The sequence below is a fragment of the Poecilia reticulata genome, chromosome 6 (assembly GCF_904066995.2).
Source record: "Poecilia reticulata chromosome 6, P_reticulata-male-v2, whole genome shotgun sequence".
NCBI lineage: Eukaryota > Metazoa > Chordata > Actinopteri > Cyprinodontiformes > Poeciliidae > Poecilia > Poecilia reticulata.
Window position 1 is genome coordinate 26293668 of NC_088835.1, and position 25798 is coordinate 26319465.

At 38.3% G+C, this 25798-nt stretch overlaps 1 protein-coding gene across 1 annotated transcript in view; it reads left to right on the forward strand.

The window, feature by feature from the left end:
* The first annotated feature begins 2625 nt into the window (after window positions 1–2625).
* Window positions 2626–25798, forward strand: part of hcn4l (hyperpolarization activated cyclic nucleotide-gated potassium channel 4l) — a 28822-nt gene continuing 5649 nt past the window's right edge. The window contains exons 1-7 of the mRNA XM_017305094.2: window positions 2626–3962; window positions 12256–12679; window positions 16467–16628; window positions 17858–18076; window positions 19409–19555; window positions 21242–21482; window positions 23344–23508. Of these exons, the coding sequence (XP_017160583.1) occupies window positions 3304–3962; window positions 12256–12679; window positions 16467–16628; window positions 17858–18076; window positions 19409–19555; window positions 21242–21482; window positions 23344–23508 (2017 nt within the window). The 5' untranslated portion in view covers window positions 2626–3303. The remainder of the gene's footprint in view (window positions 3963–12255; window positions 12680–16466; window positions 16629–17857; window positions 18077–19408; window positions 19556–21241; window positions 21483–23343; window positions 23509–25798) is intronic.

Consider the following 25798-nt stretch of genomic DNA (forward strand, 5'->3'; position numbering starts at 1 on the left):
TAAACTAGTTTAAACTAATTTAAACTAGTTTAAATTATAATTAGTTTAATTAAACTAGTTGAATATTGAATGAATTGAATATTCATTCAATATTTTGAATGAATATTCAAAAGGAATATTTTGAATATTCATTTTCAAAATATTCATTCATTTTGAACGTGAATATTTAGAGAGGTAAACTTAATGAAAGTTTAGTGCAGAAAATAGTTTTTAGTATAAATATTTATTTGCAAAATTAATATTTAGACAGCTGAACTTAATGCTTAGCTTTCTAACTAAATATTTAATTTGAAACTTATTTTAGTTTTCAAACTAAATATTTTGACTCCAAATTAAGTTTTTTCCCCCCCAAAGTAAACATTTCATTTCAAGCAAAACATTAATTTTTTAAACTAAATATTTACTTTCAAAGTAAATATTTAACTTACTAACTAGATATTTGGGATGTTAAATATTTAGTTTTTATCAAATTGGCTTGCCGATAAGTGAAATATGAAACTAAAATCTGGTTTGTATAATTTCCTCCATTGGCGAAACTGTTTTCCTGCAGCTCTAATGTGAAAACACGTGGAGAATGGCGCCATCTAGTGACATCCTGGTGGAATTACAGCTGTCAGGAGCTCAGACTGATGAGGACCAACAAAGTGTAACAACAGATTTGTGTGGAAATCAAACGAAATATCCAGCATGGACGGATCAAAATACACAAAACAATCCTTTTTCATTTTGTTTAAACATTTACTAAGTTATTTACAGAGAAGACCAATAAAGGGTTTAACTTACGGAGGAGAAAATGAAACCTTAATCATTTTGATGTCTCTTTCAGAGTGATGTCACAGAGGTGGCCAGATGGAGACCATTTATTTCTGGATGTCATACCAGAAATAAAAGCCATAAGTTTTGTCATGGTGCTGTATTTTATTAGCAGATAGAGCACAGGTGTTAAAATGTGGCACCTACAGACAAACGATCGGGATAAAAAAAAATTCACAGCCGTGTCCAATATCCAGAGGTTTGTTAGAGGACATTAGGAAACAAACTGCACCGTAAACACCAAAGGCCATAGCAGGTAGGCTACGGGAATGAAGATTTAGAGAAATCTAACTCAGAATTAGGTTATAAAACAAATGGACTTTATATCTAAAATGAAATCCCTGCTGAGGATCATGGAGTAATTATTGATTATTTCTGCCTACCTGTCATGATATTCTGTTTGAAGAGAACCCAAAAGCTGAGATGCTGAAGCAGAGAGTAGATTTGAAGATCCAAACCAAACCAACTTTATTTATAAAGCACTTTAAAACAACCACAGCTGATACAAAGTGCTGTACATTAAAACACAACATAATAAAAAAAATAAATAAAAGCTTACAGTTTAAAAACAAACACATACAATTTAAAACTAGATCCTGCTGGTGTTGAAAGCCAAATAAAATAAATGTGTTTTAAGACGAACTTCAAAAGTGGACAGTGAAGGGGCCTCTCTGACCTGCAACGGCAAGTCATTCCATAATTTAGAGCCAATTCAGTGACAAAAGAGAAAATGAACTAAGATTTACACAAAGCAATGGGAGAACAGGGAACCAGAGGAGAACAAAAAACATCAGAAACAAACAAGAAGCTTGACGGGGAGAACAGAATCTAATTTAACAGGAGGAACTTCTAACTAAATACAAGGAATAAATAAACATAAATTAGAATAACTGAGAAAGGACTGAACTAAAGTAAAATAGAAATAAAAGTGATGTAATCAAAATGAGAAACTAAGGAACACAATAATAATGAAACTACAATAATAATTAAACACTAAGCAACTCTAAACAACCTATCGTTTTTATCTTTACATTTAGCTTGTAGGTCAGAATGTGGTGAGCAAGTAAAATGAATAATGCTTTTTATCATCCCCTGCAGAAAAGGAGTTATAAGAATCAAGCAGAAAGAAACACAAATTGTTGTTTTTGACAGGCTTGACATAAAAACTCAGATTTATCATTAATATTAAACTTCTTAAAACTCAAATTCAGATTTAAATTGTATTAGATTTCAGTGTTTGTGCCAGTTGTTTAGTTGGTAGAGATAGAAATTACATTTCCAAGTGAACCCTGAACTCCAAGGAAGGTTTTCCAAAAGAGGTGGCGGATTACAAAAAAATTGCGAAAGTAGCACTACTTCATATTTTTGCTCAAGTAAAAGTAAAATGTATCCGTCCCAGAAATTACTCAAGGAGGAGTAAAGAAATCTACTCAAGTACCGAGTAACTGATCAAATGATCAGTCATTTAAAAATTATATCATCAAAGGGACAATAATATAAAGCTAAATGGAAATTTTAACGATCAAAGTGACAATAATTCATGAAAATAACAAAAAAATACAAAATCAGGCTAAAGAAAATGTTTCTAAATCAGTTTATTTTAACATGAAACTTATGAAACTTTAACAAAAACGTCGAGTGTGTGTCTGTCTGGTGAATTTTTGGTTAAAACGTTTGTTTTTTATTCAGTGGTAAAAACAGACATTTTACTCAATTAAAAGCATAAATACTTCCTAATAAAATTACTCAAGTAAAAATAAAAAGTACATGTTTTCAAAAAAGTTACTCAAGTAAATGTAACTGAGTAAATGTAACGAGTTACTTCCCAACTCTGTGAATATTTCCCTCCAGTTGTCCTGGCTGGGTGGGGTGGGCGCATCCCGTCTCCAATGGCAACCCGATAGATCAGCTCCATCGATATTCGCGTTATTGGAAAGCAGGAGGCTTTTCGGGGAGGATCAGCGATGTCGACGCGCTGTGGATGTCTGTGCCAGCTGCGTGCGTGCGTGTGCGTGCTCACCTTGCACTGAGAGGGAGCTCGGGTATTTCGGAGAGGTGGAGATGCTGCTTTGTCATTGAGGACCTCAGCAGCGGCAGCAGCATCAGCAGCAGCATTATCCTCCGACTCCGGCACGTCCGACGCTCAGCATGCTGCATCCTGATGCGCTCCCGGCCGCGCTCGCTCTGTCTCGCTCAGCCCACCTGGATTTTCTGGCGTTTCTCGTGTTTTTTCCAGCCCGGTATGTGCGTGTTGACTGAAGCGGCTGCATACCGTCGACTCATGTCAATGTTTGAGCCGGAGGAGAGCGGCACGTCCCAAGTGTCAGAGAAGATACGACCCATCCTGCGGATGCGCTGTTGCTGCTTTGCCTCCAGCGGGAGCCCAACTGTGTGAGATCCATGATTTATCCCTCTGTTTTCTGGGGTTGTCCTTAGAGAGCACCCGCTTCTTCTTCCTCCTCCTCTTCTTCTTTTTTTTAATAAATAAAAATGGAAAGGTTCCAGTCTTCCATGCGCAAACGGCTCTACAGCTTGCCGCAAAACATTGTGCAAAAACCCACAGTGACTGACAGTGAAGGAGACAGCGGCGACAAGGACACCAGGAGAAAAAGTATTCGGCTAAAACATTTGTCCTCTCTGTCTCCCGCAAGCAGTTGCAGGAGCGTCGAGGAGGCCAGGAGCGAAGACTTGGACAGGGACGTTTCCGTGCTGAAGACCAACTTGAACGGGGACTGCCGCTTTTTCCGGAGCAGCATCTCTTCCATCACCGGGAGGCATCCTGCGGGCTCGGATCCAGCGGAGCAGCGGTGCCTCCTGCCGGAGACGGACGCCGGGGCCAGCGAGAGTTCACCCGGGGAGCCGGGGGCCCAGGACCGGGCGGCGGGCGGGCTGCAGGTCGGTGCACCCGGGCAGCCGCCCGTGTTCGACCAGTCAACTTTCATCAAGTTGGAGGGCGCGGACCAGATCATACCCGAAGATGACCGACTGTACCAGGCCGGCTTCATGCACCGACAGTTCGGGGCAATGCTCCAGCCGGGAGTCAACAAGTTTTCCCTGCGGATGCTGGGCAGCGAGAGGGCCGTGGAGCATGAGAGAGAACGCGTGAAGTCCGCAGGCTTCTGGATAATCCACCCGTACAGTGATTTTAGGTAATTATCACCACAGAAGATTAATTTATAGGCTGCGTTGATTCAGTCAAAGAGTTAGACTGGTCATTAAAAACACTTTAAATCTGTTTTAATAACAGAACACGATCAGGAGCAAAAACTCCTGTAGAATCGTAAATGTTTTCGGACTAATTTAATGATTGGCGATGAATCGACTGTTAAAGTAATCAACAGCTAATTTAGTAATAATTAATTGTTAACCGGACTCATAAAACGGGAAATTAATGAAAGAACAACTAACTCAGAGAGGTAATTAAGCAAAATTGTACAAAAAATATAATTATTTTTTTGCGTTTGATGGAAAAAAAATCTATTTTGTCTGTAAATATGTCTGAAACTCCTCAAGTGGCAGTTTTAGCTTCACCTGGTCCAAATTCTGTGAAATTGTTTTACAATTTTATCAATTAATCCAAAAACTAATAAACAGATTGCACTGTATTGATGTTAAGATGTTGATGTTAGACGTAATTTCTATTTATTTATTTTGCTGCAGATTCATCTTTTGCTACAAATAATCCAGCGTTTATTTTCTTTTTCAAAAAAAGAATTGAATATTTTGTTTATTTGTACACTGTTTGAAAAAGAGTTGAATGAAAATCTGCAGAATTGGCCAATATTTTTTTTTTTTATCGGATTAATTAATTAATCATTGATTCATCAATAACTATCTTTTGCAGCAGGCATGTGGGAGGAAGTCGGAGTACCCTGAGAGAACCCAAACATGCAGAAAGATTTGAACCAAAGACAAATTTCCATTGAAGCTGCGAAGCCATGCGAGAGCAATTATTACCAGCAAACATTTGGTGTAACAAAAAGGACTTCCACCGCAAACAAAATCCTCTTAAATTCTGCCGGTCACTGTGCCGCTTTTAAAGCACATAAACAGGGCGTAAGCTCTTCTTGTGTCCAGCCTGGAGATGTGTGGGCGTGCATGTGCACCGGAGCTCTGCAGCTATCCAACCCACCAATTTTCTTATCAGCTTTTTTATGCCTTCATTACACTCATCCTTCATAATTCCCTAATTTTCCCAGCCGCGCTGCAGCGTTTCCCGCTCGACCGGATGTGTATCACCACCATCAAGGGATTTTCATGACATTTAACCTTGAGGTTCACTGTCATCATATTGTACGCTGATGTGTGTCACTGCAGGTTTTTTTTTTTTTTTTTTTTTTTGCACTCATCTGAATTGCATTTTTTTTTTTCTGTTTTCAAGCGGTGGATTACAGAAAGCATAGCGGCCGCTTGGAAATGGGGTAATCAAAATAGGGTAACATGACCATTCAAGATATTAGAAGCACACATCAGTGGAGATTATTACGGCACAATTAGTCTAATGGAGCGGAGTCGGCGTGGACCGGGAGGGGACACACCACAGACAGACAGACAGACAGACAGACAGACAGACAGACGATGCAGAATAAAAACTAGAGAGATTGAAATGGGAATGTAGTGGTGAGGAATCAGGCCGTCCAGCTGTTAACTCTGAACTTGTGCTGTGAGGTGTTGTTACTTCAGGGTCTCTTTGGGTCACATTTTGCATCAGGATGGGTTTTTTTTTTTTTTATTTATTTTCATTAGATCAAATTCTTTTCAGCCTTTTTAAGTTGCAGCTCTGAAGATTATGGCTGGATTTTGTTTTTCTTTTCTTTGGCTTTTATCAGTGTGAGCATTGGAAGTTCTGCTGCTGCTGCAGACATTTGTCTTCATTTGTGGGAAAATATGAGAAGAGCAGCGAACACAGACTGAGTCAGCTCAACACGGTGGAATAAACACAGCGCTGCTCTGAAGACAAACCTCCCCGCTCTACACATTTCTTATGTTTTTACTTTCTTTTATCAAAAATGCTTCAGAACGTCACATTTTAAAGACAGAACTGGACAAACAATATGACTGAAAAACTTACCACTATGTAAACGTTTCACATAAGTCGATATTGATAAGTATTGATTAGGTTTTTGTTTTAAAAATCTGAAATATTGCCAACCTGGTGATGTGACCTTTCCTGTTTTATCCACAGTTTTTACTCCATGATGTTGTTTTTAAACAGTTACGAGGCAAAACATGAAACTGCTGCTGTGCAAGTGACTCAGCAGGTTGTTGCTAAGTAACCACTAGTTACTCAGCAGGTTGTTGCTAGGTAACCAAATACTTGATTCCACCAACTTTGCTTAGCTAGCTGTGAGAGGTTGAGCAGCTAAAGCATTTCCTCTGCCTACATCTCCCAGAATGCTGTACGGTTCTGGCTCAGAGTTCAGTGAATATTCTGTCAGATGTATTATCTACTAATATTGATCCCGTGTTTATCGGGATGTAAATATTGTTATTGATTTATTGTTTAGCCCTATTTAAAGGTTCTGTATAAACTATGCACAAACTCACCCTGTGATAAAAAGTATTTCATCCCTAAACCTAATTAATTTGGCGGCAGCAGCTACAGTGAGTCTTCTACATCCCAGTGGAATAAGTTTGGTTCACTCTGGTTTGCAAAACTGATTGGACTGAGTATCTTGGTTAGATTTAAGCACAACCTTTGACTAGGCCACTCAGAAGGCCTCAGTATGTTTTGTTTGAGCCATTCAGAGGTGGACATCCTGGTTTGGTTTGTCCTGTAGCATTGTCCAGTTGTGTTTGAGCCAAGTTAGTACAGATAACTAAAACTAATGAATTAACAAAAACTGACATTGAAAAGATCTTGATTAACGGGAAAAAACTATAACTGGAACTATGTAGTCTGTTTATAAAACTAACTAAAACATACTGAACATATTATAGATACAATATGCTTTGTTTTCGTTCCTATAAATCTATTTGTTAGCCTTTCACACTCGATTCCCCCCCCACACACAATCAGTTTACGTAAGCTAACAGCAAATTACGGCGCGCCACATTATGCCAGTCTGCAAAATGAGAAAACCAGTCAGTCGGTTTTTCAAGAATAACTGAATAAATCTTTTGAAAATAATATCTTCTGTTGATTATTACTTAATTGATGTAAACATAACCGCAATTAATCACAATATAAATACTTGGACCTTTTGGAAATTAAGAACATTTTGAAAAAGCTAAAACTACAACAATAACTAATAAAAACTGAACTAAAACCAAACAATATTTAATTGATAATACCTAATTAAAACTGACTGAATTAGACAAACAAAAGTTACAGCAAAATAAAACTAAACTGCAATGAAAAACCCTAAAATCCTAGAGCCATGGTCTGAGCCGAAGGTCACGAATGAAGCGCCAGACTTCATCCTTCAGGTTTTTCTGAGGGATTCGTGGTTTCACGTGTTGCTGTCAGTCATTCAGGTAGTAAAGCAGAAAACTTTCACGTTCTGGATTAGTGAGGTTTAAAACTAGATGTTGGTTCCTGTCGTTCTGGGTTTGTATAAAGCTAAATGTTGGTTCTCCATGTTTGATTCTTGTTCTGGGTTGTTAACTAATAAACTAACAGGAGTTTCTCTTGGTCTCGCTCCGATATTAAAGTATAAAGCTAAATGTTGGTATAATTGCTCCACAGTTTATAAAAGTAATAAACATATGCAGGTAAATGTTGGTTCTCCGTGTTTGATTAAGAAGAAAACAACTAAAACAACAACAACCAAAAAAATCATAACAGCAATCAAACATAAAAAACCAAAACTTTCATATCCAGTTTGAAAAAGTGCAGGAAGAAAACAAAACTTATTAAATCCTTACCACAAATATCCCACATTATACATGTCTACACATCTTATTTCTACTCTTTCTAAATTATACCTGTTATTATTATGCAGTCTACTGCTGCTTACTGTCCTGAATCCTGTTTGTCATGCAGCTGCATCCATCTGTAGCAAAACAACCCAAAACAAAACATACACATCTCATATATGCAGCCATGTTTAATCTGCATCAGCAGAAAGCCGCGATGTTTGCTGACTTTACCTGAGTTAAGTCTGACCTGCTGAACTCTAGATGCTGATTTGGATATTTTGTAACCTTATTGATGAGGTATTGATGAAGTCTTGGAGTAGTTCTGTCAGGCTGGGCTTCTCCTGCAAAAACACAAAATCTCAGCAAGTATTTTTAGTTTCTACTGCTAATATCTTAGTAAACTTAAAATAAGTCAGAACTAACTTACAAGGACCTTTTCGACAAGATATAGAGGCTTTTTATGTAAATAACTCCTTAATAATGATGTAAAGGTGCTAGATACACTAGCAGATTAACTTATAACATGGCAAAATGTCTTGTTATAAGATAAATTATCTACTAATGGCTCTGCTACTTTTCCAACTTGTTAGTGTCACAAAAAGTAAAGAATAAAATGTAAAGATACTTTTTCCCCAGCAGTGGATGTTGTGGTCTTGTATCTTTTTGTCTTGTACACTAGAGAACTAAACGCTGTTTGCGGACGCAGGAGCAGACAAACTGAACTGGCACGCTGTGCAAATATGTTTAATATGATTGCTGGAGGGCCTGAGCCGCGGTACAGGTGTGTGTTAAGCCACTGAGCTGCATGCAGGCTGTTCTGCTTCAGCTGCGATCTGCCAGTCGGAGATAAGTATCTCTAGTACAAATGTGATCCCTTTTTTTTCAGCTGTCCTGATTGATCTAAGCTCCTTTCACCATTTTAAGCCTTGTTGTGTTCACTTTGCCTGTAACTCCCCTGACTTTGTGCTGTCTTAACGTAGCCGCACGCTAACCCAGATCTTGCCAGGTTCCTCGAACAACCCTCAGCTGTAAGAGGTGTTTTAACTGAACGTCCTCGCACCAGAACGTTTCTCCCCACGCCGTTGTGTTGCATGCTGGGAGCCGGTGCGCCAACAAGTAATGCACGGTCCACTTCAGACCTTTATTTTTATTAATTTATTTATTCTTCATCCAGCTGTTCTGTGACGCGGGGCTGAGCTGTAATGCTAACTACTTAACATCTGGCTGATGGGAGCTGACTTCTGGAGATGACATGGATTCCCAGGAGATAACGGTGGATTTAGCCAGAGTGGGGACGTGCAATTAGGACCAGTGTGTCAGCGCGGAGACAACGGGCCAGATGTGGGGAGGAATGCAAATGCTTTGTTTGGCAGAGAACAACAGAAAGCTGATTAGGACAAATGGTCTCCATCCCCATTGTTGGTTCCTACTTTTCGTGCAGGTTCTAAATAATTAAATTCAAGATAAAGAAGTTGAAGCTGTTCTCTCCTCTGCTTGCAGTGGAGGCTTAATGACGGAGGCTCTTTGTGACCGACCAGCAGGTCAGGGATTCACGTTCAACCGTTGCTAAGCTGCCGCAGCGGGACCCTTAAGCGAAGGCCGTAACCCCATCAACTTTGTATCATGGCTGACCCTGTTCTTTAGCGCCGAGCTGAAATTTCTATGTAAGGTCAAAATGTTACTCCATAAAGCGATAAAAACTTTGATTTTTTTTTCCCCATGTTATATGAGCATCTTCCTGTGTTGTATAAAGTTCTTATGTGTTCACACTGCAGCCTGAAGTGACCCAGTTCCGATTCTTCTGACCCAGAACTTTCCATTTCTAAATTCTTGCTGAATTTGATGTTGTGTTTTTGGGTCGTTGCCAAGTTGCAGGTTTCAGATCTGCTTCAGCTTTAGCTCACCTTTTCCTTTAGCTCATCTTTGCACTTCCACCCTGTTGCTTTAAACATTTATGTGTTTCTTTTGCTGGAATGCTGCATTTGATTTATGAGGTTCTACCCTAAACTATCCGTCCAAACATATCTGTCCTATAAGTTCTGGTTTTTGTAGAACATTGACGTTAAAGTTATTCAGTCTCGTTCTGATTGTCCTGCACTTGCTGTAGTTCCTGAGTTGACAGCTTTGTTTCTTTGCAGACTATTATTATGGTCGACTATTATTATGGTCTGCTTGTCTGGGTAAACTGGCAGCGCTGCAGCATGTTGGCACGTTCTGAAAGCCCTTCGTCTGAAGAATGTCTTCAGTACAAGGGCTGATTTTAAATTCTTTAAATTTTGTACCAGATCCACAAATCGTCTTTCTGAAGGCCTCAAGCTGCTAATTTGAGCCATTATAGGTTTGTATAATGGCCAAAATGTTATTCTCATGATAATTTTTTATTCTTTCGATATAAAACAATACATTCACCGAGTTGTTGTGTAAGTGTTTGGTTTGTCTTTGATTAACTATGAAGTGCTGAAGGCAATTATTAATAAAATTTGTGATTTAGATCAGAATTCAGATCCCGATCATCAGGAAATAAAACACAAATTGTTTTTAATCTTAGTTGTTTTTCTATGAGTATCTGTGTTATCACAGAACCATAGATAAATGAGTGAATTTGCAAACAAATACTGGATAAACAGACAACTTCTCTCTAAAACACAATAGATCATTAAGACTTTTTGATGCATATTTTCATCTGCATCTCTTCTCTACCTGCTTTGTTTTGTACCTTCTTCCATAACCTCAAAATGCTACATTTTTAGTGCCTTTTTGCTGGAGTTTGACTTGTTTAATGTAGAGCAGCAGGTCCAACTCGGACTTCTCACATTCCCACCCCATTTTCCCACGAACCCACTGCGGTGCTGACGGCGTATTTTGCAGTCGGTGGGTGTCTCGATGCGATGCGTGCGTCCTGGCCGGTCCGTCTCTTCACGCCGAGGTTTGTCCTGAACATTTAGGTGTGCCAGAACTCCAGCTGGATTGATTACAGGTTAATTAGGTCTCAGAAATGGACCAGACCTGCGATCTCATGCAAAACCAGGCCTGTAAAAAAAAAAAGCTTGACATGTTCAAGCTCCCTTTTCTCATAAAGACTTGATTGTTCCTGTGAGTTTAGATGCAAAGTAAATATTAGAATAATGTCCAAACTTTAATTTGACGGTAATATAGAATAAAAGATGCACTGCAAAAACAAAATCTCACCAAGTATTTTTGGTTTAGTTTCCAGCACAAATATCTTAGTAAACTTGAAATCTGGCAAACTAACTTAAAAGTAACTTTTACTTGTTTTAAGTAAATAATTCCTTGATATTGATGGAAAATTACTAGTTCTATTGGCAGATTATTTCATTTATAACAAGACATGTTTCCCTTGTTATAAGTTAATTTATCTGCTAATGTAACTAGCATTTTTTCATCAATATTAAGGAATTATTTATTTAAAACAAGTAAAAGTTACTTTTAAGTTATTTTGTCTAATTTCACGTTTTCTAAGATATTTGCACTGGAAACTAAACCAAAAATACTTGGTGAGATTTTGTGTTTTTGTAGTGTGGCTATGTAATACATTTCAATATTTTCAGTGTCCTGTATTAAAGTTAGTGATATTTTTAACTGTAACTGATTCAATTTTTTTCTGGTCTAAAGATACAAATTACACTGTTAATAAAAACTATATTTGCTCATGGGTAACTCATGTTATTTCCAACAAAAACTGTTTTTCTTTTTAATGCTGAATTATGATGGTTTTGTTTGGGGTTTTTTGTAAGTTCAGCAATTTCTTGCAGTTTTATGCTGAATCAATTTGTTTTCATAGTTTTTTTTACATTATTTCACAGGATTTTCAGTTTCAGAAGGAGGCTGTTGCTGGTTTCACACAAATTATTCTTATTCTTATTCTTATTGTTGTTTTTACGTTAACACATGGAAAGAATCGCTTCAGAAATGCGCCTCATTCTCATTTCTCTCACAGCTCTCACAGGCTGTTAAAGTGTTAACTGGACTTATTCAAAACAATTCTTCTGTCTCTATTTGTTCATGTCCACAATAATTTATTAAAATATTGAAAAACATTTCCCCTAAAACAGTTGCTAATATTTTCATCACTGCCGTCTGTCCAGAATTTGCACTCATTCAAATGACTCTGCACTCACTCGGCTCATCTAAACTACAGACGACTTATGAAATGATTTATGCATAAAGAAAGCATTAATTTATTTTGCTCATTGAACAACTGTAGAAAGCTGTTTAATAAAATTTAGCTTCTGTTATCTGGGGATTAATGGCTTCAGTGCATTTCTTTCCTTTGTTTGTTCTAAGCTTTGGCAGAAGAAATACTCATGTGTAAGAAAACAAAACGAGAAAAAAAAACATTCTGTTGGATTTTACTTATGATTTTTCTGTAAACAATGCTGTTTACAGGGACTTCATGATTCATTTTACTTGTTGTTTTGTTTATTTATTTTGGATATTTCAGATGTCTTCCAGTTCCGGTGTTAAATGTTTGTCAGAATTTAAAGTTTATTGATCTTTTAGTCCAGGAAAATTGACCGTCCAAGGCCCAGGCATGAGTCTTATTTCCACCGCTGTTTGCAGGTTTTACTGGGACCTGACCATGCTTCTGCTGATGGTGGGAAACCTCATCATCATCCCCGTGGGAATCACCTTCTTCAAGGACGAGCACACGCCGCCGTGGATCGTCTTCAACGTTGTGTCGGACACCTTTTTCCTCCTGGACCTCGTTCTCAACTTTCGCACCGGCATCGTTAAGGAGGACAACACGGAGATCATCCTGGACCCGCACCAGATCAAGGTCAAGTACCTGAAGAGCTGGTTCGTTGTGGACTTTGTCTCCTCCATACCTGTGGACTACATCTTCCTCATCGTGGAAACGCGCATAGACTCGGACTTTTACAAGACGGCCCGGGCCCTGAGGATCGTCCGGTTCACCAAGATCCTCAGTCTGCTGCGGCTGCTGCGTCTCTCCAGACTCATTCGCTACATCCACCAGTGGGAAGAGGTAGGTCTTCCTTTTACCATCCACCCTGATTTAATGATTCCACAATCGCCTAATTTATCTGAAATGTTGCTAACAATAGCAAGAAAGTTGTTGTGTTGGTAACTATTTTGAACTGCAACAGGTCTGTCATCTTTTGCTCTCACAGCAGAGCAAAAGAGGATATTTAGACATTTGCTGAGATAGAAAAGATTAGTGGATAAGATCGGCTTCATGTCTAAATATCGGCCGATCAGCAATATCCCAGAATTAAGGAAATCGGCACAGATAAATCGGTACACATCTAATTTTAGGCATTAGAAAAGCTTATAAATTTAAACTTTTTTTAAGGCTTTTGAGTCTATGCTGTAGGGTTGCAATCTGTGTTTTAACGTTAGCTGTAAATAAATGTTGTATTTAGGGAGTCTTTTTCATATTTTTTTTGTATTACCTGTGCACTAAGGATGGAAACAATTAATTGACTTATGGTTATCAATTAATGTTTTATTAGATTAAAATTAGTTCTAATTTATGAAATAACATCCGCTTGATGACAAATAAAAATCTTACGTCTTAGACCTTCTTTTAGTGTTGTAGTTTGAAATATTATGAACATTTTTGCTCATATGGAAAGATGGTGGTCCCTCTTTAAACAAGCAAAACTTTTAAGAAAATGGCTACTTATTAATTTATTTGTAATCTGTAAGATTAAGCAACTTCAGATTAACTCGTTAATCGATAACCTGTACCCCTACTGTAAACAGTTAGACTATTTTCTTTAGCTCAGGAAAGATACAAGCACTTGCTGTTTCTAGATAATACTGTTTTTGGAGAGATAGGCCTGTCGCGATAAACGATAAATCAATTAATCGGACGATAAATTAAACCTATAGACCTCATTTTAGTTATCGTCTTTATCGTCTCTTCCGGCCTTTTTTCTTTCTCTTGATGACACTGAATGAAAAAAGGCTCAGCTCCGGTGCTCTCCACTGACCCTCCCTTCCTCATTTCCTTAGTCTAATGTCCAGCGCACACTACACGAGTTGTCGGCCCATTTTCAAACCCTGAGAGACACATTAGCCGACAGAAATCCCAGGTATAACGGTGTGGTGTCCAGCCACATGGGCACAAAATAATGGCTACAATTCCAGTTAACCAATTTTAAAATCAGGCATTAATCAATGCTTTACTAGAATCTACCTGTGATGCATGTGGCTAGAGTCAGCGTAAAGTCCTGACTGAATGAAAATCATTATAACCTATTTATGTCACGTTAACGAAGAACAGCTGAAAACGTACTGGGTTTATCAACTGAGGTAGCAATTTGGCTCCAACTCCGCCCCTTGTCATTTCTATATTCTTTGCACGAATTGTTGAATAAACATTAATGATACCACCAGTGGCGCAAAAAGTGGGTATGCAGGGTATGCAACGCATAGGGGCGCAGCACCAGAGGGGGCGCCAAAACCCCGTCTGGAGGGGGCGGCGCGCCGATGATGTTTTCCCATACACTTCTGCGCGCCTTACGCTCCTTCACCTCGCGCACATAACGAGGTAAATGTAGCGAGTTTTAACCTTCACGTATCGTCGCCTCGGGGGGGGGGGGGGGGGGAAGGAGAATCCGCGCTTTCTGATTGGCTACCTGTCACATTCAACGGGCTGCGTTAAGCTCCCAGTCGGGGAAAACCCCTGATTTAGATTGGAGCGGCCACGACGATCTACCGTAACACACCACACACTGCAGGATGATCGGTTAGATCGGCCAACGATGTAAGATTGTCATAAGGGGAAAATAGGGGCAAAAAATGGTGTAGTGTGAACTATTGCATAGGTAGTGGGATGTGCCCATTTTCTCTATTTAAATCTAGTGATTACTGAAGGGCAATATACATACAGACTTCATAATCTGCACTCTTTTGGTTGAATGCAGTATTTATTTCCACTTTGGCTTTATGTTGTTTAGTTTTTATTCAAGTACGTTTTTTGTTAATGGAGACTGAGAATCCATTTTATTTTTGTTTTTGGTTGTTTTGTTTATTTAGTTTATCAGTTTCAGTGTTACGTGTTCTTTTGAAAATAAAGTGCATCTATCTATGGCAGGAAATTGCATGTATTATTAGTCATTTCCATTAAATCAGTGTCAAAAGGTCTTGAAACAATATTATCGTTTATCGCAATAATTATTTAGACAATTAATCGTCCAGCTACATTCGTTATCGTGACAGGCCTATGTAGAGATCATATTTGTGCAGCTGGTTTCTGACTTCTGGTTTTTGTAAAGCTTTGATAAGCTGATACTGATTTAATGTGATTCCTCTTTTCCTCTCTTTTTTAATCAATCAATCATGGCCTGGATACTGATGTCAAGCGTCATACTTTCAAAGCTTTACAGTTTCAAAACCACTAAAATTTTCCATAATACTGTCTCTACAGTTTAAAATCCTGAGATGCTATGGAAACGCTCAGGGAGTTTCTTCCAGCTTCTTTGAGAAGATTATCTTTCCACCACTTGGTGCTGTGCTCTACCAGGAAGGATGAACCTTTCTTTCTCTCTCAAGAAAAATAAATCTGGCCTTTGATAATACGGCTGGTATTGAAAACCCCAGACACTCATGATGTAACCTTTATAAAGAGAAAAACAAACAGCAAAAGAGTATACACTTAATAGCAGTTGATGTGTTATTGGGGAGTAGTAGGAGACTGAAGCAGAGTGAGCTTTTTCTGAAAAAGGCCAGCTGGATCCAAATAATCTAAATATAGATCAGATTCTACAGTTCTTTCTTTCTCACTTACTAAAAACGTAGATACCATGTACTGGAGGATGCCAAGAACTTTATATCTAATAAATTCAATTTTATTTATAAATAACTCAGTAAGTTACTTTTACTATGACTGGCTACTGTCCAAAAAGAAACCAAGGATTATATTTTTGTCTATTCTCTACTAGTTAGAATGCAGGGGAATCCTCAGTCCACTCTGATTGCTGTAAAATATAGTTTATACCATTCGTTCGTTCATTCATTCATTCATTCATTCATTCATTCATTCATTCATTCATTCATTCATTCATCCATCCATTCATTCTTTCCACTGCGATTTTATATTATTTTGAAATGTGGACAAACACGATCACCTAAAAGACAATTTAAACTGGCTTTTACATGTGCAGTTGCCAGTTAATGTAGTTAGCATCACAAAACCAGTTGACGGTATATCCTAGAATATAATTAAACATTTATGATAAAATAATGCCTTTAATTACATTTTTTCTTTCAGTTTTCTTCTTCATCTTCCCTCCCACTTTTTGAGGTTCCCTCTAGCGCCCCCTGGTCCAGATTTCTAGACATGTTGCTAAAAATCTAGGTTTTTCTTTTATATTGCAGTTTGTATCCCTCTGTGTCTTTTTTGCATCATTACTCACTGATATAATAGCTAACTTTAAGTCTTCTTCACTCTGTAACAGCGGCCACACTGAAGAGGGATGTTGTCAGCACAGCCTGGTAGCTCTCAACTTGGTGCACACTATGTTCAGAAAAAGATTAGATTTTTCCATCCTGACTAAATGATGCTAAAAATACACAAATTTCTTGGTGCAGCTTTAATTTTTAAGCTGCTTCTTTGAGGCAGTGTTTACCCACGCTGTATACTAACTGATTAAAACCACTCAAACAGCCTCTGCTGCTCTAAAGTAGATGCTGCACTTCATCTCAGATCCCCAAATGTCAGGGGAGAGAGTTAAAATCTCAAGTTTATTTTCAAAGTGTGAGCGTTTTATCACGTCTTGTCCCATTTTGTTTCCCGTTCATCGTAGGTCTTTCACATGACGTACGATCTTGCCAGTGCCATGGTGCGAATCATGAACCTGATTGGCATGATGCTGCTGCTGTGCCACTGGGACGGCTGCCTGCAGTTCCTGGTGCCGATGCTGCAGGACTTCCCTCCGGACTGCTGGGTCACCCGGAACAAGATGGTGGTAAGGGAATTATTGGGCAGATTCGAATCCCAAATCCCAAAATAACATTATGTTGTATTCAAATTAGGGCTTCAACTTATGATTATTTTAGTTATTGATAATTGTATAGGGTATTCTGATGATTAATCGATTATTCTGATGATTAATCGATTATTTTGATTAATCGGATAAAATGGCTTAATTTAAGCCTATTTTATACAATATTATATAAACATGCAAATAAATAAAAAAATTTAAATAAGAAAACATCTTTTTTTTAACCTAAATTTCAGCATTTCTTTAGTGTGTGCTAAGGAGTTCTGGGTAGAACATACAGCTCTGGAAAAGTAACAAACCACTTAAAATGATCAGTTTCTTTGATTTTACTTTTTATAGGTATATGTAAAATGAACATTGTTCTTTTATTCTATGAACTACTGGCAACATGTCTCTGAAATCCTAAGCAAAAATGTTTTATTTATTTGCAGAAAATGAGAAATGGTCAAAATGACAAAATAGAAACACTGTTTTCAGACTTTAAATAAAGAAAGAAAAGAAGTTCAGATTCATTTAGAAACAGCAATACTAATGTTTTAACTCAGGAAGAGTTCAGAAACAATATTTGATGGAAGAACCAGGAGGTTTTTATGGGGTTCATGCAGTAGGCTCTTCATTTTTTCCAGAGCTGCATTTACAGATAAAGGATTGTTTCATATCTTAAATGCAAAATGTATATATTTTGTACAGTTTTGCATTATTTAAGGCTCTGACTATGTTGTTCTTTCAGCAAATGCCCTTTTTACAGTCTGTATACTCCAGCTAATTATTAATCAATTACTAAATTACTTGATTATTTTGATAATTGATTAATCACGATTAAACCGATTAATCGTTTCACACCTACAGACTTAACAGGCCATATTTGAAGATTTTCTACTTCCCATTAACATAATAAATATTAGTGTTTAAATGACTAGATATTTTTACTCTGTCTCTTCTTCGGCATTTTTCTTTTCTGATCCTGTGTGTATTGATTGGTGGAACAGAAGCTAAAGTACGTGCTAGCTTGATATTAGCAACACTAACTTAAACATAAGCAGTTATGGTTCCCAACGGGCAGGATAAAATGCTCACCACCTGCACTCTTTTTTCTGAAACTCCCAACAAAGCTCCCACAGACACGATGCAGCAGCAGCGCTGCAGCATTCTTACTGATGAAGTTTCTCTTTCCGCTTCCACTTCTCCTCCAGAACGACACCTGGGGTCAGCAGTACTCCTATGCCCTGTTCAAAGCCATGAGTCACATGCTGTGCATCGGGTACGGCCTGTACCCGCCCATCGGCATGGCCGACGTCTGGCTCACCATCCTCAGCATGATCGTGGGCGCCACCTGCTTCGCCATGTTTGTGGGTCACGCCACAGCTCTGATCCAGTCTCTGGACTCCTCCAGGAGGCAGTACCAAGAAAAGGTGAGATTTGTTGTTGGGATACCTTTAAGCAGCTAAACTTAAAGGTATTGATTGGAGCATTTCTTAGAAAAAGAAATGCTCCAATCAGGCAGATTATGATATTATATACACAAGCATATGTCACTAGCCTTAATAATAGTTCATACTAAAAATAAAATGTATTCTTAAAAAGTCTTAAATTTCACTGTCTAAAATGAATGCCATAAAATTTATTTTTTATGTAAGTAGGCCTTAAATATTTTAATCACAGGTTTTAAATTTTGTGTTGGCTGGATTTGTATTTATAAAGTTTTTAATTTCTTTTTTTTTAACTCGAGGCAGTTAAGGTTACTGCTAACAAGCTGCTAATGTAGCTTTGGTAGGTAGCTAGCTAGCTTTTTGCATCTTTTATGGGTATTTTTTAACATATTTTACATGCAAGTGCAATTTTATATGTATATGAAATGCATTTTCTTTTGTACATTTCTGTTCTCACACAAATTTTTAATTTTATTCAGAATGGTTTTTAAAAAGTCTTAAGTTTGAGTTGCTGAAGCCTGCAGAAACCCCAATTTGTTGACATCATCCCAATAAAAAACCAATAAGTTGCACTGAGGTAATGTGACCAAATCAGAAAAAGCCTCAAGAGGTGTGAATGTTCTTGTAAGGCATTGAATGTATTATATTAGCATAACAAATACAATTTTATGTCTGGTTAAAATCATGCTTTTCATTTGATGATAGTTTGCTAACCCTCGTTACCAAAAGTTATTTTTCACCTAAAATCTGTTTAAATATTTATAGATGGACAGCAGAAGCTTCACTGGTTTTTGATGTGAAATGGTGACAAAAACCTTAAAATATGAGGAATAACCAGGGGAACTCGCCATTAGATCTCCATGTCCGACTCTGTGAGGGATAAAACGAGAGATAAGGCACAGATTTAATAACCTCAGAGCAGAGGCTTATGGCAGGAAGCGCCATACGTACACTGGGTGCTGTGATCGTCGGCGCTGCTCTGCTGGTAGAGTACACTGCTGAAGGACACGCTGGTTAATGTCATTAGCTGCAGCCTGCAGAGCACAACTGTAATTGTCAGATGGGGCAGAGCCACAACACCGCACTGCGAGCAGGTTTCACAGATGGCCTGACAGTTGACTGTTAACATAATGAGATACATTATAGTCCACCTCTGAGCCAGCACATCAATCAGGTTAATATATTCATTCTGACATGACTTTGCATTTTGTCTTTGCAGGAGAAGCAGGCGCTTTAAAGCTGCCGTTGTGAGTCGGATTCTTGGAGCGGTTCTGAACGGGTTTTAAAAGTTGACATCTTGTTGTTTTGTCACAGTATAAGCAAGTGGAGCAGTACATGTCCTTCCACAAGCTCCCCGCTGACATGAGGCAGAGAATCCACGACTATTACGAGCACCGATATCAGGGCAAGATGTTCGACGAGGAGAGCATCCTGGAGGAGCTCAACGAGCCGCTGCGAGAGGTCGGTTTACGAAAATGTGAAGCCCAACTGAGTTTGGATTCATAGAAGTCGTACCATGTCAGCATAAATGAGAGCATCCCGTTCTCAATGATGCTCAGATAATTATTGATATAATCCAATATGGCTGCCTTACTTTCCATGATAATGTTAATAGTGTTGTAATCTGATTAGTAACGGCCGTATGAGGGCAGAGAACCTTATTAACAGAGCACTAAGCTGCTTTTATAATGATTGAAATATACACATGCAGCGTTGAGATCGCCTCACCCAACAAAAACTAAATAAAAATACTCGAAAAAATTACTGTTCCTTGTGAAACAGCTGTGGGAATGCTAATCTACTGAATGGACTCACAGAAGATGCTAGAGGGAGCTGAAGAGAGAGACAGAGCTGAAGAGAGAGAGAGAGACAGAGCTGAAGAGAGAGACAGCTGAAGAGAGAGAGAGAGACAGAGCTGAAGAGAGAGAGACAGAGCTGAAGAGAGAGACAGCTAAAGAGAGAGAGAGAGACAGAGCTGAAGAGAGAGACAGAGCTGAAGAGAGAGACAGCTGAAGAGAGACAGCTGAAGAGAGAGAGAGAGAGACAGCTGAAGAGAGAGAGACAGAGCTGAAGAGAGAGAGACAGCTGAAGAGAGAGAGACAGAGTTGAAGAGAGAGAGACAGAGCTGAAGAGAGAGAGACAGAGCTGAAGAGAGAGAGACAGAGCTGAAGAGAGAGAGACAGAGCTGAAGAGAGAGAGACAGAGCTGAAGAGAGAGAGACAGAGCTGAAGAGAAAGAGACAGAGCTGAAGAGAGAGAGACAGAGCTGAAGAGAGAGAGACAGAGCTGAAGAGAGAGAGACAGAGCTGAAGAGAGAGAGACAGAGTTGAAGAGAGAGACAGAGCTGAAGACAGAAACAGAGACAGCTGAAGAGAGAGAGACAGAGCTGAAGAGAGAGACAGAGCTGAAGAGAGACAGAGCTGAAGAGAGAGAGACAGAGCTGAAGAGAGAGACAGAGCTGAAGAGAGACAGAGCTGAAGAGACAGAGCTGAAGAGAGAGAGACGGAGCTGAAGAGAGAGAGACAGAGCTGAAGAGAGAGAAAGAGCTGAAGAGAGAGAGACAGAGCTGAAGAGAGAGAGACAGCTGAAGAGAGAGAAAGAGCTGAAGAGAGAGAGACAGAGCTGAAGAGAGAGAAAGAGCTGAAGAGAGAGAGACAGAACTAAAGATAAAGACTGAAAGACAGTTAAAAGCAGGCAGGACAAAATACAGGCATATAACGTTACGAATCAGCAAGGCCCAGCTCATCACCTAGCAACCAAAGCTGGCAGCACGTTTGGTCAGCTGGTTCTACTGCTGTATGTGCTGTACAATGGCTCCAGGACAAAAACTAGTGTTTTCATGTTGATTTACCATCCAGAAACCACTTGCAGCCTTCTTGTTGCTTGTGCAGGAGGCTCTACTTCTGCTTTTCAAAAATGTGTAGTTGTATAACTGCACGTCTGTTTGCAGCTATTTTCACGTGTGAATGCAAACGTTGAGTTGAGGGGCGTGGCTAGCTGCAACTTACTTGTATTTAACGTAACACAGAGGTCTTAAAGCAGCCCATTCTGAAAGGAACTCAACAGAGGCAGAAATGACTAAAATCTTAACATCTAAGAATGGTCGCGGTCACCTTCACTAACAGCCGGTTTCCTGCGTCGTCCTCAGGAAATCATCAACTTCAACTGCCGCAAACTGGTAGCCTCCATGCCTCTGTTCGCCAACGCCGACCCCAACTTTGTCACCTCCATGTTGACCAAACTACGCTTTGAGGTCTTCCAACCGGGCGACTACATCATCAGGGAGGGAACCATCGGGAAGAAGATGTACTTCATCCAGCACGGCGTCGTCAGCGTCATTACGAAGAGCAGCAAAGACACCAAGCTGACGGACGGCTCTTATTTTGGAGGTGAAGTTTTCACACACCCCACTGGGCAGATGGAGAGAGGAGATGATGGGGCGGTGAGGCTGATTTAACATGTGCGAAGGAATGGTGATTGTAAGATTTGTTTTGATTTAGTTTGCGCGAGCACTCAGCAGATTAACTTCCCTGAACATTGCAGCTGGTTAAAATCGTCATCTCCTTAAAAGGCCTCTAAGAGGAGCAAAGCTCTGCAATCTTTGAGTCCATCTGTGGAGTTTTGCCCTTTGTTTAAAGCTTAAACCTCAAACTTTCCAGTTTGCTTCACCTGAACCTGTAACAGTGTGCTATAGAGGCGCACACCACCAAAAGTTACTGTGACTACTAACAAACAAGCCGATAGAGTGAAACATTTCTAATTATTGTTGTCTGGGATTGATATGATTTCTATACACGATCAAAAAAGACTTAAATTTAAAGAAAAATGTCCTAAATTAGAGCTGTAGATAAATAATTAGATGTTATTCCTATGAAGACAACAGAAATTGAGACCATGTGAGTGTGTTTGTGTCGTGAACTTGCCTGTCCTGGACAGAAAAAGCGATTTATGTGTCACGGCACATTTTTTTCCCCCTCTCTTTTTTTTAATGGGGCATTATTTTATTTTTCTGATCTGGCACGGCAGATGAGGTCAGGACAAAAACTGTAAGCTGCAGAAATTGCATTAAGTGCTCCATCTGTGGGGGTTCTGGCATCAGGCGGCCAACATTTTATTGTCTCACACTAATAACTGTTCCTCACTTTTCTTTTGGAAATTGATCTAAAGCTACATGAACTCTGCCTCCATATAAGGCGTTATAAGTTGATGATCCCTGCATTTTTTGATCTCTTCCATTAACACTGATCATACATTAACAGTATTCTTAAAGAGGACATACTATGCAAAATTTACATTTTGCACATTTTTTAAAAAGTGCTTAAAAAGAGTTGGTTTTTTTGCAACAAGTTAATGTTTGTTAGTGTCTAGAAAACGAACCGTTGTAAAAACCTCCTGTTTGTTGAATCAAATACAACTGGCATTACACTGTTACTTAGCAACCCCAGCTAAGCCCAGCAACCAAGGTGGAGCTCCAGCACGTTTGGTCAGCTGGTTTTATCGCTGTACAATGGCTGCTGGAAAAGACAAGTGTTTTGATGTTGACTTACCATTCAGAAACCACTTGCTGCATTCTTGTTGGTTGTGCAGGAGGCTCTACTTGTGCTTTTCAAAGATGAACGGTTGTATAATTACGGATCTGCTTGCAGACATTTTTAGCAGCAGCTTATTTGGATTTAAAGTGACAACAGTTCATTGCCAAAAACACATTTTACCAAGTACTTTTAGTCTAGTTTCTAGTGAAAATATCTTAGCTTTAGCACACTTGAAATAAGACAAAACTAACTTGCAAGTAACGTTTCAGCAAGATAAAGAGGCTTGTTTTTAGTGAATAATTCCTTAATACTGATGAAAAGGTACTGGTTCCACTAGCAGATAAATTAACTTAAACATGGGAAAAATGTCTTGTTATAAGTGAAATAATCTGCCAATGGAACAAGTACATTTTTGTCAATATTAAGAAATTATTTACTTAAAACAAGCCTTTATATCTTGCTAAAAAATTACTTGTAAGTTAGTCTTATTTCAAGTTTACTAAAAAACTAGACCACAAATGCTTGGTAATATTTTGTGTTTTTACAGTGCTCATTCTGAAAGAAGCTCAAAATAGGCAGAACTGACCAGACTAGGAACATATGTTCATTATGTGAAAACATGTTCATGTAATGAACATACTCAGTGTAACCCATAGGCCTACCCTAACTTGTTCACGGAAGCGTAATGGGTCACCTTTACTTTCCTCTGTCCTTGCAGAGATCTGCTTGCTGACTCGAGGCAGAAGGACAGCCAGCGTGCGAGCAGATAACTACTGCCGGCTGTACTCTCTGTCTGTAGACAACTTCAACGAGGTGCTGGAGGAGTATCCCATGATGAGGAGGGCCTTCGAGGCCGTCGCCCTCGACCGCCTGGACCGTATCGGTGAGCTTTGGAGAATTCTCAGATGCAGTTAAATAAAGTAAAATGGTGTCTTTTACCTACATGTTATTGAGACATATAAAACAGTTTGTGTTGTATTCCATAGCTACACTGCAAAAACACAAAATTTTACCAAGTATTTTGGTCTAGTTTCTAGTATAAAGATCTTTAGTACACTTGGAATAAGACAAACTAAAGTAAAAGTAATTTTTTTAGCAAGATATAGAGGCTCGTTTTAAGTTAGTTTTGTCTTATTTCAAGTGAACTTAGATATCTGCACTAAAAACTAGACCAAAAATATTTGGTAAAATTTTGTTTTTGCAGTGTAAATGTTTCCACATTTTTTTAAAGTTACACAAACTTCACTGCAAGGTTCGGATCGGTGTTCGAAATCCTTGAAAGTGTTTGAATTCTAATTCAAACACTTGGAAAGTTGTTTGAATTGGTTTGGAAAGTTCTTGATTTCTGCATATAGTCTTTGAAAGTTCTTGACTTTTAAACTGCACAGTTTTGTAATAAAGTACAATCTAACGCTCGATTAAGAGCCTAAATTTGGAAAGCGTTATTTACAGTAGAAATTAGATATTTTCATACACCTAATTGAAACATATACATTTTTTTCTCACTGTCTTAAGTTAAATTAGACTAAACTTTTTTAGGTCGGTTAGAATTACCAAAATTATTTCTTTTCTATTTGCTAAATGCCATTTTGATGTTTTTGTTACTTTCTTTGCATATTTAACCATCTAATTTGATTCTGGAGGTCATTTATCTTTAACTTTGTTTGGATTGTTTCAGAGTAATGAATATTTATTATTCCTAATGGCTCAATGACTTATTGATCTTTGTAATTAAAATAAAGGTTGGGTTTATATTTTATATGTAAAACAAAGTTATTGAAATTGGGTGATTTTTTTTTTGTGGTTAATTTAGTGTTTTGTTTTCATCTCCAAAGTGAGGCGCTGGAAAAATGTGAAAACTTGCCTTGAAAGTATAAAATGTGTTGGTAAAAGTGTACAAACTCTGGATTTTATTGGGATTTTATGTGATAGACATAAAAAAAGACAAATAATTTTCTAAATCTTTTTAACATAAGAAAATCTGAAGAGCAGGTTGTGCTTTTAAGTTCAGCTCCCAACACTTTGCAGAGGCACTTTTTGGTGTAAATACAGCTGGTTTGTCTCCAGCAGCTTTGCTTGTCTCTAGAGTTTTTCTCTCTCTGAGCTAAAACTAAAATCCCATCAACTTTGTGGCAAAATGTGAAAAAGTTTATTAAGAGTACGAACACTTTGCAAGGTCCTGCGACTCATGGCTCATTCAGATTGACAATGTCAGACAGAATTAGATTTCTGGATTTTAATTAGATGTGTGAATAATTAACTGGCATCAGTCATGGTCAGGTCCGTCTATTTTATTAATGGAACCTGCTTTATGAGTTCTGAGCAGAAAATAAACCATATTTACTGAAAATGAAATGAAGCATAAAACATGTCACTTTAATTTTTTTGGTAAGCCCAGAAGTGATCATGTTGATTTAAATCTAAATCAGTTTTCATTCAAAATAGTAGAAAATGGTGCCGGACAAAAAGTATTAATACTGTCCTCAACAATCACTGGAAAAATCTTTGCAAATGCTTTTTATACACTGCAAAACAAAAAAGTAATTTAGGTCTAGTTTATAGTGCAAATGTCATAGTACTCTTGAAATCAGACAACTAAACTTAACCTAACTTAAAACAAACCTTTTATCAAGACATAGAGGCTTGTTGTGAGTAAATAATTCCTAATTAATGATGAAAAAGTACTAGTTCTATTGTAAGATTATTTCTTATAGCAAAGCGTTTTTAACATGTTATAAGTTTATTCATCTATCATTGGAACCAATATAACTGGTAAGATTTTGTGTTTTTGCAGTGTAACTGTTGACCAGATTTTTGCATGTTTCCACTGGTATTTTGAAGATGTTTGTATCTTTTGGTGATATTAGGCTGATATGTCTAATTAAAAAAACCTAAGACATATTTCTGGTTAATTTCCAAAAACATACTCAAGTAAATGTAACTAGTTACTACCAAACTCTGGTTCATACGACAAAAATGGTGGAAGTTTGTAGATTTGAATTACGGTTGGATGGTGGATTGGATGAATAGTTGGAATTAAGGTTGGATGGAGTGTTGGTTGGACGGTTGGATGAAGAGTTGTATGGTTGGATGAAGGGTTGGATGGAGGGATGGTTGGATGGAGGATTGGTTAGATGGTTGGATGAAGGGTTGGATGAAGAGTTGTATGGTTG